This window comes from Solenopsis invicta, chromosome 10, assembly GCF_016802725.1.
Source record: "Solenopsis invicta isolate M01_SB chromosome 10, UNIL_Sinv_3.0, whole genome shotgun sequence".
NCBI lineage: Eukaryota > Metazoa > Arthropoda > Insecta > Hymenoptera > Formicidae > Solenopsis > Solenopsis invicta.
The window spans coordinates 321,992-336,376 of NC_052673.1; the positions used below are offsets into that span (position 1 = coordinate 321,992).

A 14,385-nucleotide genomic window follows, 5' to 3' on the forward strand; every position below is an offset into this window, starting at 1 on the left:
CACGGAAAAAAAAGTAGCTGCTGTAGCTAAAAACTGCGTGTGGTAACTAAATTACAGTCGTAATATATGGACTGCTAATATCTTAGTTGTGACTCCGATATTATTTAGTTGAAAGAGTTTTGCTGCCCGTTAGACAAGGTTTAGTTACAGTACATATTTCAGTTAGCTGTCATAGCAACATGCATTATAGTAATTAGTTGTAGCGTGCACACCATTTATATGTGGAAGACACAACGGTTGCTATCGTTGCAAGTATTGTTGCTGCAGCAATCAAATCAATGGCTACATCCAGAATATTTTTTACAGCTAAAAGTGTAGCCAAGGTAGCTATATTAATTAGTTACTGAATAGATTTTGTTTTTGCTGTAGTTTAGGGACATGCAAAATATATAAAAAATAATAAAATCATATATTTATAAAGTGTATACAATTATTTATTTCTCATTTTTAATTATGTATACATTACAGAAAAATATTATATAGAATTAAAACTATATTTAATTTTAAATATAAATTTTTGTATAGCATTAAAAATAATATATTTAATTTTATAATATTTTTAACAGTATACATAACATATAAAATATGCACATATATACATACATTTTTTGTTTTGAATCTGTTAAAATGTAAATAATAGATACTCTATTTTTATATATTGTGCATTGATTATAAAATACGATTTGTTTTAAATTTAAATTCAATATAAAAGAAATTGTTGCTGCTGTTCTAAAATTTATAAAAATGTAAAAAATTTCTATGTTAAAACAATATTGGTGTCGCTCTCAATATTTTTATTAAGTAATTTATTAATTAAAACACATTTGTCACATTTTTTAATATTTAATGAAATGTAAAGCTGAAAGTAGCAGGGGATTAATTATTAAATCAAAGAGCGCTTATGATAAATTCAGATAAGAATAAAAGGATTTGATGTAAAGAATTTACTATACGTGAAGTATATCTATCCACCCTGAGAAACTTATTAAACAGGAAGATTCGCGTTCAGCGTATACTTTAAGTAAAAAATTACTTTAGTAAAAAATTATAAAATCAATGCACAATACATAAAAAAATATTAATATTCAGGATCAGGATATCATGAAGAGTATGAAATTAAACGGAATAATGTAAAATAATATAACGTTCCCCATTTCCCATAGTATATATGAACAAAGGAAAAGGATCGACTAAATCTTCATATTTAATTGATAGCCACTTTGTACTTTGTTCTACTTCGAAACCACCAATATTACAATTCAAACCTATATTTATAAGAGAAGAACAAATAAAAAGTGGACTATTATTATGAATAATAATAAACTGAATTTCCGCAAAAACGGGACAAGAACTTTCATCTATTCCACAAAATAATACCATTTTAGGTTGGTACCGAGTACCTTTATAATTGACTCAATTAGTAACAAAACATGCATTATAGTTTATATCATTTGGTAGTGATAACATAAAATTATCAAAATGATGATTTTCACTAATATCAATGATATTTCCTGATCCTGTTTGAATATTTGGAAGAATACTTTCTTTAGCCATAAGTCTATAGCAAAATAAAAATTGATATCGAGTAACAATCGAAAAGGCAATATTTTGCCTTGACATGACAACATTCGAAATTTTTTTAAGAGCTTTATGAAAACCTTCAAGTCTAATTACAGATAAAGAAACAAGTGGTCCACATTGCATCATGACTCTTGCGTAATGAATGAGATTATGATGTTTTGGTTTCAAATATTGCTTTGTGCATTTCAAGTATTGTATATGATGCTCTTCTACTAATATTTTGAATGCAGAAGCAGATTCTTGTGATACCGATTTACTGAAAATAAATTCAATTATTTCTTTTAATAATAAGTATAATTTCCAAAATGGATCATTATACGATTTTACTTTATGTCCAATAATTACTCCAAAAAGTTTACAAAATGTCAACATTTCCGAAGCTGTCATTTTAAATTTATTTTTTGTTGCAAAATCATCTGAAATACTAGGTGGTTTGTTTTGTATACTAGGACCATAATGAAACATTTGCAGACTATAATTAAGACCTGATAAAGTAAAATCACCAATCTGAATAAAATGATTTGTTATTGGGATCATATCGTAATGAGCGATACCTTCTAGAACATCATGCATGATATCAACGTAAGCATTGTCTACAACATGAAATGAAGTGATTGCATGAAAGACACATTCCTCTTTGATCCCATTAATTGAACAGTTTGCTGAAGCCAAGTCCACATTATACGATTCACGTGTTCTGAGAATATAATCATCCTCAAGACAAGTAGTTTGAGAAATGTTACGATGAATTTTGCAAAATCGACATGTATAATTAGCTCGAAAACTTTCAACGAATCCACACATAGCATGAAGGCCTAAATTATCTCCCAACAGTAAACTTAGCACAAAATAAATTTTATACTGATTTCCATTAACAGTAACTGTTATTCCGACTTGTTCCAAAACAATCAATTCTTCAATTAAAGGTGCAAATGTTTGTTTATTTCCAAATTCTTTACGGTCTTCTGTGTTAAACAAGAGAGCTAAAAAAATATTTTCCAATCGAGATACACATTCAGGTGGCAAACACGGTATGTAATAATATACTCCTCCAAGACAAGTACTATGGGATCCCAATGGGTTATTAACTTCCCAATCATCATAATATATAAACAATGGAAAAACAATAGCATCATCTTCAAAGTTTTTTCTTTTATCATACCAAAGTTTAGATTGAATAAAGTTTGTAATGGTATCTGAATTTCTGAGCAAATTAATATAATGTATTATAGCAGTAAAAGCATTAGGCAACTCAAAAAATTTTTGTAACGTTTGCGTTAGAGGTATGAAGTAACTGCAAACATCTTTCATACGTTCCACAATACATGATCCAGTATTTTTACGTACTCTTCTTTTACCTATACAATATTCAATAGGAGCTATATAATTACCACATGATTTAAAATATTCTTTACATTTGTATTCGGTACTAAGATGATGAAAAGGATCTTCTACTGTATTAAACATTAATGTGATATCTTGTATTATTTCATTATTAGAACCAAGTGCATTTAATTGTGAAAGAACTTTTTCTTGTAACACAGAAATATGGCCACTTGTTAGAAATAATGTGGTATCCTTAATAATTGATTGAATGTCATTTCGTGGAATGGAAGAACTGTCGTATAATTTTGCAACAAAAGCATCGAAACAATTTTTTACAAGTGATTTAAACTGGGCGGGAGTTACTAATAAATTCTCACTAATAGCATTTTCTAGTGAGAATATTTCATCAATATTCATATTTTCATGAATTACAAATTTCTCGGTAATTTTTGTATTAGCAGTAGGTTGCTCATAAGTATTATTCATAATCGTAGGCCTTAAAGAAAAATTATGAATTGATCCAAGCAAGTGTTTTCGTAATGAATTCCAAGAAGACCATTCTCTAACGCATCCATTTTCACCGCATTTAAATACAGTGAATGAATTGACATAATGTTTGACCGTGAAATGCGTTAACAGACTGTTTACAGATTGTACAGTTTCTTTGCACAAAAAGCAAGTAGGCATGATGCAAGTGTATTTTCCAAAATAAATTAAACTTAAAATGATTTATATTCTTGTATAGTCGCCAAAACTGAAGAAGTCAGTTGCGAATTTTTATGTTTATCCCACAAAGTATCAAATTCATATACAGCTCTTTGTAAAAACATAAACAGTTGTCCTACCTCTACAGGATATCGAATGTTTAAAGCGTTACATAATTTGAAGACAAGGTCCACGGCTTTTAGAGGTGTTTCCACTTCAGATCTAAATATATCAATGACGACAAAACACTGTTTAATTTCATCGAAAGAAGGACCTATTATTACTGCAACAGATTGTGATGGCTGACCAAGTGATCGCAATTTTACCGTTCGTTCCTCTAATGTTGTTTCAAGATCTGCTATTATCTATAAAAAAAGATATAATTACCTTTATATTTTTATGTCAATGTTGAAATTTTTTGTTCCAAAGGAAAAAATTATTTAATTTGAGTATCATAGTGATTAGCGTAGATTATGGATAGAGTAGAGTAATTGTTCTACAGGAAATAAAGTGTTATTAAAACGTGATCATCGCCTATCTAATATAATTTAGTTTTTTTAGTTACAACATATTACACCTGTGCTATAACATTAATTCTACTAATCACTATGCTTTTAATTTTTCTAATTATTTTAATTTTTATGTATATATTTACTTTTACATGCAGAAGAAATCCTTCTTCAGATTCTTTTCTAGAAGGCCTCCAATTTTGTGCTTTGCCATTTCTTATCGTGTTCACAGGAAACAAATAAGGCATCAAAAGTAAAGTTACAATTTGCGTACCATCTATCGAAATAAATATTTATGTTAAGAATATAACAAGTTATTGTGTATGAAAAGAGACAATAAATATTTTACCTGGCGTAGATACATTATCAAGACGGTTCTTCACTTTAGATGGTACCTTACTGATTACAAAGTTTGATATTTTTTTCCAAGCAGCATACAATTTTAAAGTACAATTTGGATACAATGTTTCGAAATCTTTCTCTAGCTAAAACACAGACATATATAAATATAAAAAAAGTAATCTTTGTGGGAAAAGATAGAAAAATATTTTATGAAGTTCTCAGAAAATTGAGATATTCATTACAAAAAAATGAAATTTTATAAAACTTACTAATACGTAGCCTAAAGGATCAAAAAGAGCTGGAAACTGAATCATATATTCGTTACAAGACTGATTATTACTTTGAAGAGCTTTTAATCGCATCTTTGAAGTCAAAGACCAGTATTCAGTCACAGTTTGCCACGGTTTACAATTATTTTTGAGCCATAGTATATTTTCTTCGTAATTGTCGTCATTTTCTTCGTCTATAAAAACATAAATAACAAATATGTAAAAAATTTCTTTATTTGCAAAATATTAGTTGTTAATTAAAATAAACATCATTAAGGTTTTTTTTTAATTCATTGCAGTCATATTGAATTATAAAATTAAAGCCATTCATAGTTCGATCTTATATTTAAAAGTCTTACGCTCAGATATTTAGATATTACGCTCATCATTTCATTAGCAGCTGAAGACTAAACTTAAAAACAATCTTAAATATGAAATCACACTTATGATTATCGATCTATCACAAGAAATAGTATAAGTTTATTTTTTACGTTATGTGCTGAAACAAATAATTTTTTCCACATGTTATTATTTGTGTTTGACAAGATAAATTAAGTCAGATATATCAAAAACTATTTTTTATCATATCAATAAATATACGTACGATTCAATTTACAAATAATGTATTTTTTTAGTGAAACTCGATCTTATGACAATATATACCAGTAATTAATTAAATTATTAACTGCAAAAATTTTTAGCATTTCTCATTACTAAACTGTAAAATTGATTATACAAATGGTAACATGTAAAAAAAAAAATATTTATTTTAACATATAACATACAAAAAGTTATACGATTCCTCGCTTCTGATATCACAATCCAATATGAACGTAGTGAATAAAAAAATTTTAAGTATGACACTTCTCACAAAATTATAAGCAACTTGAATCAAACTTACTATCAGATGGAACGTGAACAAAATCTGTAGTACTTTTCACATGCAGTAAGCCAGCTTTATTTAGTTTTCGCCTTATACAATAATACTTTGTCAAAATTTTTCCTCTGCCTTGTGATTCGCCTTTCTTATTTTTAATATGCCAAACATTCTATATAATAAAGTAATTAAAATAATTATAAGTAAATATAATTTAATGTTATGAAGTATGTATATATACATATAAAGATTTGTATAAAAACAAGACGAATAAGAAACTTGCACATATTGTTAGATTAAATTGTGATGATAAATAATAAAAAAAATATATATATATTCTTATTTTCAATAAAAAAACTAAAATAATTAAAGGAAACAATTTTCTTTGAAAGTTCACAGTACACTAAATTCCGAATAATATATATCTATTATATTGAAAACGTTGTTCTAAATTTAAAATAAAATCAAGTTCTTTCACAAACAGATTATTAAAATATAAAGAAAAGAAATATTATCAATATATATAAATATAAAAATATTTAAATATATAAACATTGTAATATAATGCAATATAAAATATGAAGGATAATTGAAGAATGTTAAGGATTCATCAAAAGAATTTGTAATATATTGATATTTTAATTAAAATAAAATAAAAATTGTGATAATCATGTTGAATTAAAACATTAGAGAAATGCTGTAGGACTCAGTTTGTAACCGAAAAAGATCTCAAAGTACGATTAAAACGTTTGTATATTATTAATATAAATTGTTTTTTCTTAATCTTACGCAACAATGTTTTCAATTAATAAATATACATATATTATTCGAAATTTAGTGTACTGTGAACTTTTAAAGAAAATTGTTTCCTTTAATTATTTTATATTTTTATTGAAAATAAAAATGTGTATTTATTATTTATCATCATAATTTAATCTAACAATATGTGCAGGTTTTTTTATTGGTCTTATTTTTATACAATCTTTATATATATAATATTATATACATATATATATATATATATATATATATATATATATATATATATATATATATTATATATATTTGATAAAATCTTGAAGAGTAAATGTAATAAACTTACTTTGTCTTCAGTAGGAAAAAGTCTTATTAGCTGTTCACTCAGGAAACATGCCCTTTCGCTAGTTATTGTGCTATGTATATTTGGTGACAGTTCATTACTCACTATTATTTTGGCCAATTTATTTCTTAGATTATTATTTAGTTTTTTTTCTTTTTTATATAAAGTTAATATTAATTGGCCATCTTCAGATTTGTTTAAAATAGTTTTCAGATCCTGTAATAAACAGAATAAATATATGTAATAATAATTATTTATTACATTTTATTTCAAAAAAATTTTATAAATAAAATAAAATGATTTATAGCTTACATATTTGTTATCAGCTGCAGGCTTTATGTCTGCTGTAGGAGCATTTGATAATAGTATAACTGAAAGAAGAATACATTAATATAAATTTTAATAAAGTTAATATGGGAATAAAATAAAAAAAGTTATTTTTAAAATTTTTAAAGACTAAATATGAATAAATAGCTGTATTACACTTATTTATTTATATATATTTTTTAAAATTTAATTTAATTTCCATTTTATTATATTTATTATTTTGTTATATATATTTATTGAAATTGTGTAAATTATTAGAAGTAAACAAAGATTAATAATATTCTTACCTTCATATCCTGTACTTGCAGATGTTGAAGATGCAGACGGTGAATTTGGAGGAATAATGTCATCTAGTTTTATTTTTTTATTTTCTTGTAAATCCAAATCTTGTACGTCCAAATCATCTAATTTTATTTTTTTACTTTCTTGTAAGTCCAAATCTTCTCGCTCAATTAAATTTACTTCGATGGGTTGTTGTGCAATCTGAAATATTAATATAGAGAATAAATCAATTACAATTCTAAACAAAGCTAATAATAAAACAATCAAAAAAATAACGTATAAAAATGAATACCTCATCAAAATATTTTTTCAAATTAGCTTGAAATTTTCGTCGGGGACCAATGTTAGGAATTAAGATCTTCAGATCTTCTTCGGTCAAGTTGTTAAATTGTTCAATTTCTATTTCTTGAGCTACAAATGAGAAATATATTGCATATTATAATACATATTTTTTTATAGACAAAAAATTAAAAAAGAAAGAAAATGATAGAAAATAATTCACATTTGTGAATTCACAAACCAAAATCCATATTTAAAATAATAAGATTTTTATTCTATCATTTTCTACTGGAAATTTGATATTCAAACCGATAGGATTTCTTCTATCAGAAATTTTTACCAGGGTAGTTCTCCATTCATCATCGAACACGTATATTACATACAGCATTCAATATATTGTAACATCGTAATTGTTGCCCATTCTACAATTGTATAAATATTGTTGTAAAATGATTATAAGACGCAGTTGTAAGCCACTGTTACGGTTGTAGAGTACTTTGTGGGAGATAGTTAAACTTCATTTTCCACGCTTACAATAGCATTGGTTGATGTAAACGTGGAAGATAAAGTTCGACCATTTTCTACAACATTACAACCTTGACAGCAGCTTACAACTGCGTCTTTCACAACTATGTTACGCAATCATTACAACTATGTTTACAATCATTTTACAACTATGTTTACGCAATTATAGAATGAGCTTAATAGCAACAATTACGGTGTTACAATATATTGAATGCTGTGTGTAATATACATGTTCGGTGATGAATGGAGAACTACCTGGTAAAAATTTCCCTACCCCGGTAAAAATTTCTGATAGAAAAAATCCTATCGTTTTGAATATAACTTTTACATATAGATAAATTATTGGACATACCTACAAAATTATCTATTACTGCTTCGTTAAATCCCCATGCAGTCAGCAGATGTTTCGTGGCCATATTAAAGTAGATAACGTAAAAACCGCAGATGAACGTAGATTCGAAGTAGCACTAATGGGTACTGATGGTAATGATAATAGCACTGATGGGCACTGATGGGCACTGATAGCACCGATGGGCACTGATATAAGTACAAGTAGCACGATACGAATACGGCCGGGAATGCAATATACAATAAAATATAAAACCAGCGGCACATCGGAAGATGCTTAGCACGCTTCGCGGTGGAGGCGCTTTCGTAAATCGGCAGCGAAATTACCCGGACGTACAGCCACGGGGCACGTCTAACCTAGCAGGATTAGGCGGGTCGCGGATCCGCGAATTCTCTCGAGACACCGAGACACGTTTATACACGTTCACGCATTATTTTTCGACTCGCAAACTTTTGTTTTTCCTCTGTCTCTCTCACTCTCTCACTCACTGCTGTACATGCGTAGCGTTGCTCGCGCCAGTTTTGCGCGGCAAACAAATGTACTGTATGTCTCTGACATATCAGTTAGTTTCGATAACTATTCATATGTTGCTATACGATATGATCCTGATAGACATACATGTATTGCTACTTTATTTATATATTAGGTGCGGCAGCAAACCGTTTTATTGTAGTTTACAAATTTATAGTTACGCTAGCAAACATAGTTTTAGCAAACCATAATTAGCTATGACAGCGAAAATTTTTCTTTCCGTGTGAAAAGGCACAAAGAAACGTTAATGACCTCGAGGGTGAGAACGTCAATGAAGTCAAGGGAGCTGTCGCATTCGTGTTTTACGATTTTGAAACGCTGCAGGAGACGTACGAAGAAACCGAGAACGTAAAGTTACACGTTCCGACTCTCTGCGTAGCACAGCAAATTTGCGCTTCTTGCGTGGCGATAGTCGACATGACGGTGCGATGTCATTGGTGCGGAACGCGCGAATTTGTATTTAATATCGACCCGGTAAAGCAGTTTATAGAGTTTGTGACACGACCGACAAAACATTTTAAAAGTATTATTTGTATCGCTCACAATGCAAAAGCGTTTGACGCGCAATTTATTTTAAAATATCTAGTCGAAAAATCGTTAATAACGGAAAAGCCACGGATAATTCTGAACGGGACGAAGATTATCGTGATGACGATCGGTCATACAAAATTCATTGACAGCGTTAATTATATGCCGATGCGATTATCTGATCTACCTAAAGCTTTCGGGCTAAGGGATACGACAGATAAAGGCATTTTTCCGCATTTATTTAACACTGTCGAGAATCAATCGTATGTCGGTCCATTACCCGAGGCTCGATTTTATTCTCCCGATCAAATGAAACCTGATGAGCGCGAGCGATTTCTTGCATGGCATTCGGAAATGACAAATAAAAATGTCATCTTTGACTTCCAGCGCGAGATCGTACGTTATTGTCGAAATGACGTAGATATTTTACCACGTGCTTGTGTAGCTTTCCAAAAAATATTTTTAGAGCGCGGCGGTGTGTGTCCTTTCGAAGAATGCACGACTATCGCTTCCACGTGTATGAAAGTTTCATCGAAAAAACTTTCTTCGCGAGGGGGAAATAGGAGTCATCCCTCCGGGCGGATACAGAAACGCCGATAGACAATCGCGCAAAGCTTTACAATGGTTAGTGTGGAAGGAGCGTGAGCTCGGTCATCCCATAAACCATGCCGGGCGAGGTCGCGAGCGTTTAATCGGCGGTAGCCACGTAGACGGATATTACGAGACAAAATTGGGGACTGAAACTCAGCGTTTCGTTTCTCCAATTTCACGGGTGCTTCTGGCACGGATGCCTTACTTGCTTCCAAGTGAATCGTGACAGAAAACTTTCAACTGCTAACCGCGACGATACGACAGAAACGCGTTACGAACAAACTATCGCAACGACATGGCGTTTTCGCCGGCAAGGATATCAGGTGATTGAAAAATGGGAGTGCGCTTTCGACCGAGAAATGAGGGCAAATAACGAGATGCGTAATTTTCTCGAACATCACCCTATACTAAAATCTGCGCCTCTCGATCCGCGTGACGCGTTTTTTGGTGGCCGCACGGAAAATATTGTAACTCGACTCGAAATAGCGGGGTACGCGGAGAAAATACGTTACGTGTGTTCTCTGTATCCTTACGTATTGTTGAATACGCGCCCAAGAGCATGGGCGTTGTATGCGCACGCACCCTACTTCACCGGTTGGTGACTACCGCGAGTCGAGGAGACAGAACGAGTACGGCTCTCCCCCGCCCAAGACTGAGACCGCGTGTGATTGTAAAGAGTTATCTCCGCGACTTTTGTAATACTGTTTGAACTCTGCTTGATAGTAATAAAGTCATTCATTTTCGTTGTAAACTCGAGGGACATTTTCTTTCTTGTAATCCGAATATCCCGACCGCAACACGTATTAAAGACGGGCGTTTTTCCGATCGGCCACCCTGTAATCTATATCGGAGCGGAATGCTCGTCGTTAATCGGCGACGGACCAGGATATAATTTCGACCCGATCGAAGGTCTCGTACGTTGTCGAGTACTCCCACCGCGCAATCTCTTTCACCCGGTACTCCCGTATCGTGTGCACGGAAAATTGCTGTTTGCGTTGTGCCGGAGTTGCTGCGAAATGTTCTCTCAGTCCGCGTGCACTCACGAACATCCTGACGAACGTGAATTCGAGGGTACTTGGGTATCATGCGAATTACGTAAAGCCATCGAGAAAGGTTATCTTGTGAGGCAAGTAAATGAAATTTGGCAATACAAAGTTGCTCGCTACGATCGCGATACGCGGCAGGGTGGATTGTTCACCGGATATATAAATTCCTTTTTGCAATTAAAGCAGGAAGCTAGTGGATGGCCGAGCGAATGTGCAGATGACGAGAGTAAAGCACGATACTTTCGTGAATATGAGGAAATCGAAGGTAATACACTCGATAGAAACAACATCTCTCGTAATCCTGGCTTGCGCTCGGTCGCAAAGCTCTGTTTAAATTCCTTCTGGGGAAAATTCGGCCAACGATCGAATCTTCCAAGTACCGAGATCGTAGAATCGCCTCAGCGTTTCGCAACTCTGCTCACTAGCTCTGAGCACGAAATAACTGACATATTACCAGTCAACGACGAGGTATTGTATGTCTCGTGGCGACTGCGAGAAGAGGCAATCGTAGCTTTTCCGATTACCAACGTCGTGATCGCGGCATACACGACGGCACAAGCTAGGTTAAAATTGTATGATTATTTAGAAAAGTTAAATAGACGTGTATTATATTGCGATACCGATTCTGTTATATATTTGAGTAGTGGTGATCCAAACGAGTACGAACCACGTACTGGGAATTTTCTGGGCGACATGACGGACGAACTCGAAAGCTACGGCAACGGTAGCTACATCGAGTCGTTTGTGTCGGGAGGCCCAAAATTTTATGCGTATGTGGTTCGTACAGCGGATGGAATCACTCGTGAAACTTGTAAAGTGAAAGGAATAACTTTAAATTATAATAATTCTAGATTTGTAAATTTCCATAGTATAAGAAATTTAATATTAGAAAGAGAAAGGCAAAAGGAAGGAGAAGATGAAGAAAACCGTGGAAGGAAACCCGTGATAAATTTGCGCTTTAATGCAATTCGTCGCAATGCTTTTCACGAAATTGTAACAAGAGAAGAGAGGAAAACATGTTCGGCGGTATTGGTAAAGCGCAGATTTATTAATAATCGTTATTCGCTTCCATACGGTTTTGTCGAATAATCATCTTTTCTTACTCAGGCTTTGTTCTCGCTTAAATTTAAGTTTCGAGTCGTCAATTTTTCCGTCCGCAGCGCATAAGTATCATTGTAAAAATTCTATAAAAGCGTATTAATCATAAGTCATTCATTAGTTTTAGCATTGTAAAATATAAAATGTAAATATTTTTACAATATATAATTAGGACAAAAACGTGCTAAAATAAAAAAATGTTTTAATTATTTTTTCATAAAAAATTTTATTATACATTTCCAATCCGAATCCTGTTCTGTTTCCCGTGTACTTTTTCCCTTGTTTCTTTTTCGTGAATTATTTTCCTCCTCCCCTGCGGCATCGTCTATCAACTCATTGTCACTCAAACGATGCCGACCTAAGCGCTAAGTGAGCGGTATAAGCCTGTATGCACCCCGCACCGCGGCACGGATCAGCTCGTTGTTGGCCGCGGTTGACTAACGTACCGACGTGGGGTACGCTCACGCGAGCGCGCGAACGCCGCCGCGGCGCCCAAAGTAGGCCCTGTAAATCAACTGCTGCATTCCATGTTCAATCAAATCGACGTGTATTTCAATCAAAAACTCGTGTCACCTCCAAACAACGCTTACGCTTACCGCGCATACATCGAGGCGTTATTAAATTATGCTTCACCCGCAAAAACTTCCCATCTCACCTCTTGTCTGTGGGACACGGATACTCCCAGTTTCATGGACGAGCCGGTAGATTCGCCAACAAATCAGGCTCTCGTGAGACGCGCTCGTTACATTCAAGGAGGACGTGCGTTGGATCTCATAGGACATCTTCACTGCGACGTTTTTTATCAAGACAAATTCTTAATTAACGGGGTGGAAGTTAGAATGAGACTCGTACGTTCCAAAGATTCGTTTTGTCTAATGGAAACAAATTCGAAAATCCGCATTCTAGACGCTAGCCTACTTGTAAGAAGAGCAAAAATAACTCCCAAAGTATTACTAGCGCATGCGAGAATGCTGAGTAAAACCACTGCCAAGTATCCCCTTACGAGAGTCGAAGTTAAAACGTTCACGATACATTCTGGTCTCGTGGGAGAATCGTTAGACAATGTAATACTTGGACAGCTACCGAAACGAATAATAGTTGGCTTTGTTGATAACAAAGCGTTTAACGGCGACAGAAAATTAAACCCGTTTAACTTTAAGAATTACGGCATAAATTTCCTTTCGCTCTACGCTGACGGAATGCTGATTCCAAGTAGACCGTTACAGCAGAGCTTTAAGAAAGACGAACCGCTCTACATCGAAGCGTATCACACCCTCTTTTCCGGAACAGGCATACATTTTTTGAACGAGGGAAATTCTATAAGCAGAGACGATTACTCTAACGGATATTGCCTCTTCGCTTTTGATCTTACACCCGATCTATCGGCTAATTGTGCTGGGCATTGGAATCTCGTGAAACATGGAAGCTTACGACTAGAAGTGAGATTTGAAAAGGCACTTACCGCGACCGTTAATTGCATCGTGTATGCCGAGTTCGATAATGTTCTAGAAATCGATTCATCTCGGCAAGTCATAGTCGATTTTTCTGGATAGTCTCTTATAACGCAGATGGATCAACAACAAGAACATTGTCTGTAAAATGTTCACCCCCATCATCTTTATCGTCACCATCATCGTTAAACTACCGTATGCCTAAAAGAGAATTCAGTTTGGAACGAGACTCGGACGTAGCCGGTTTGATTAAGAAAGCTTGCGTAAAGTATAAAACTATGGACATAGTCATCGACATTCAAGGTTTTCGCGACGATGAGGAACAATTTATTCCGAAAGAAATCGCGGTTGTCGCTGTTAACACTCCAATCATTGGACAATGTATTATAATACGACCTTGCCCGTTTGACGAGTTGCCTGTAAATTCGAGACGTGAAAACAACTGGCTTACGCGCAATTATCACGGCATCGAGTGGTTCGACGGCGAAGTTAATCTCAAATATTTCAAGCAACATCTACGAGAAATTACTCGACAAGTATGTTACATCTATAGCAGGGGACATGAAAAGGCGCGTTACCTACGCAATCTGCTATCCAGAAACGTATATAATCTGGAAGGTATTTCTCCAGCCTTCAAAAATTTACCCGATGTCGAGGAGAGTGGTCATCG

General features: G+C 33.3%; 3 protein-coding genes across 4 annotated transcripts; 1 reads left to right on the forward strand and 2 right to left on the reverse strand.

The window, feature by feature from the left end:
- Positions 1-765: 765 nt before the first annotated feature.
- On the reverse strand, positions 766-4,633 carry LOC120358896. Of its 2 annotated transcripts, none has more exons than XM_039454640.1 (3): positions 4,471-4,633; positions 4,268-4,398; positions 766-3,977 (listed from the first exon to the last, which is right to left on the reverse strand). In XM_039454640.1, the coding sequence occupies exon 3, from the start codon at positions 3,592-3,594 to the stop codon at positions 1,414-1,416; it is 2,181 nt and encodes a 726-aa protein (XP_039310574.1). In that variant the 5' UTR covers positions 3,595-3,977; positions 4,268-4,398; positions 4,471-4,633; the 3' UTR covers positions 766-1,413. The 2 variants fall into 2 exon arrangements, with proteins under 2 accessions (XP_039310574.1, XP_039310575.1); XM_039454641.1 differs by having other exon boundaries at positions 3,252-3,977.
- LOC120358849 lies at positions 4,436-8,554 on the reverse strand. The gene is made up of 8 exons (XM_039454430.1): positions 8,474-8,554; positions 7,610-7,728; positions 7,302-7,518; positions 7,017-7,079; positions 6,712-6,860; positions 5,634-5,781; positions 4,733-4,926; positions 4,436-4,606 (listed from the first exon to the last, which is right to left on the reverse strand). Exons 1-8 carry the CDS (start codon positions 8,535-8,537, stop codon positions 4,436-4,438), a joined length of 1,125 nt encoding a protein of 374 aa, XP_039310364.1. The 5' UTR covers positions 8,538-8,554.
- A 4,237-nt stretch (positions 8,555-12,791) lies between these two features.
- On the forward strand, positions 12,792-13,817 carry LOC120358850 (uncharacterized protein F54H12.2-like). The gene has a single exon (XM_039454431.1). The coding sequence runs from the start codon at positions 12,792-12,794 to the stop codon at positions 13,815-13,817; it is 1,026 nt and encodes a 341-aa protein (XP_039310365.1).
- Positions 13,818-14,385: the final 568 nt, after the last annotated feature.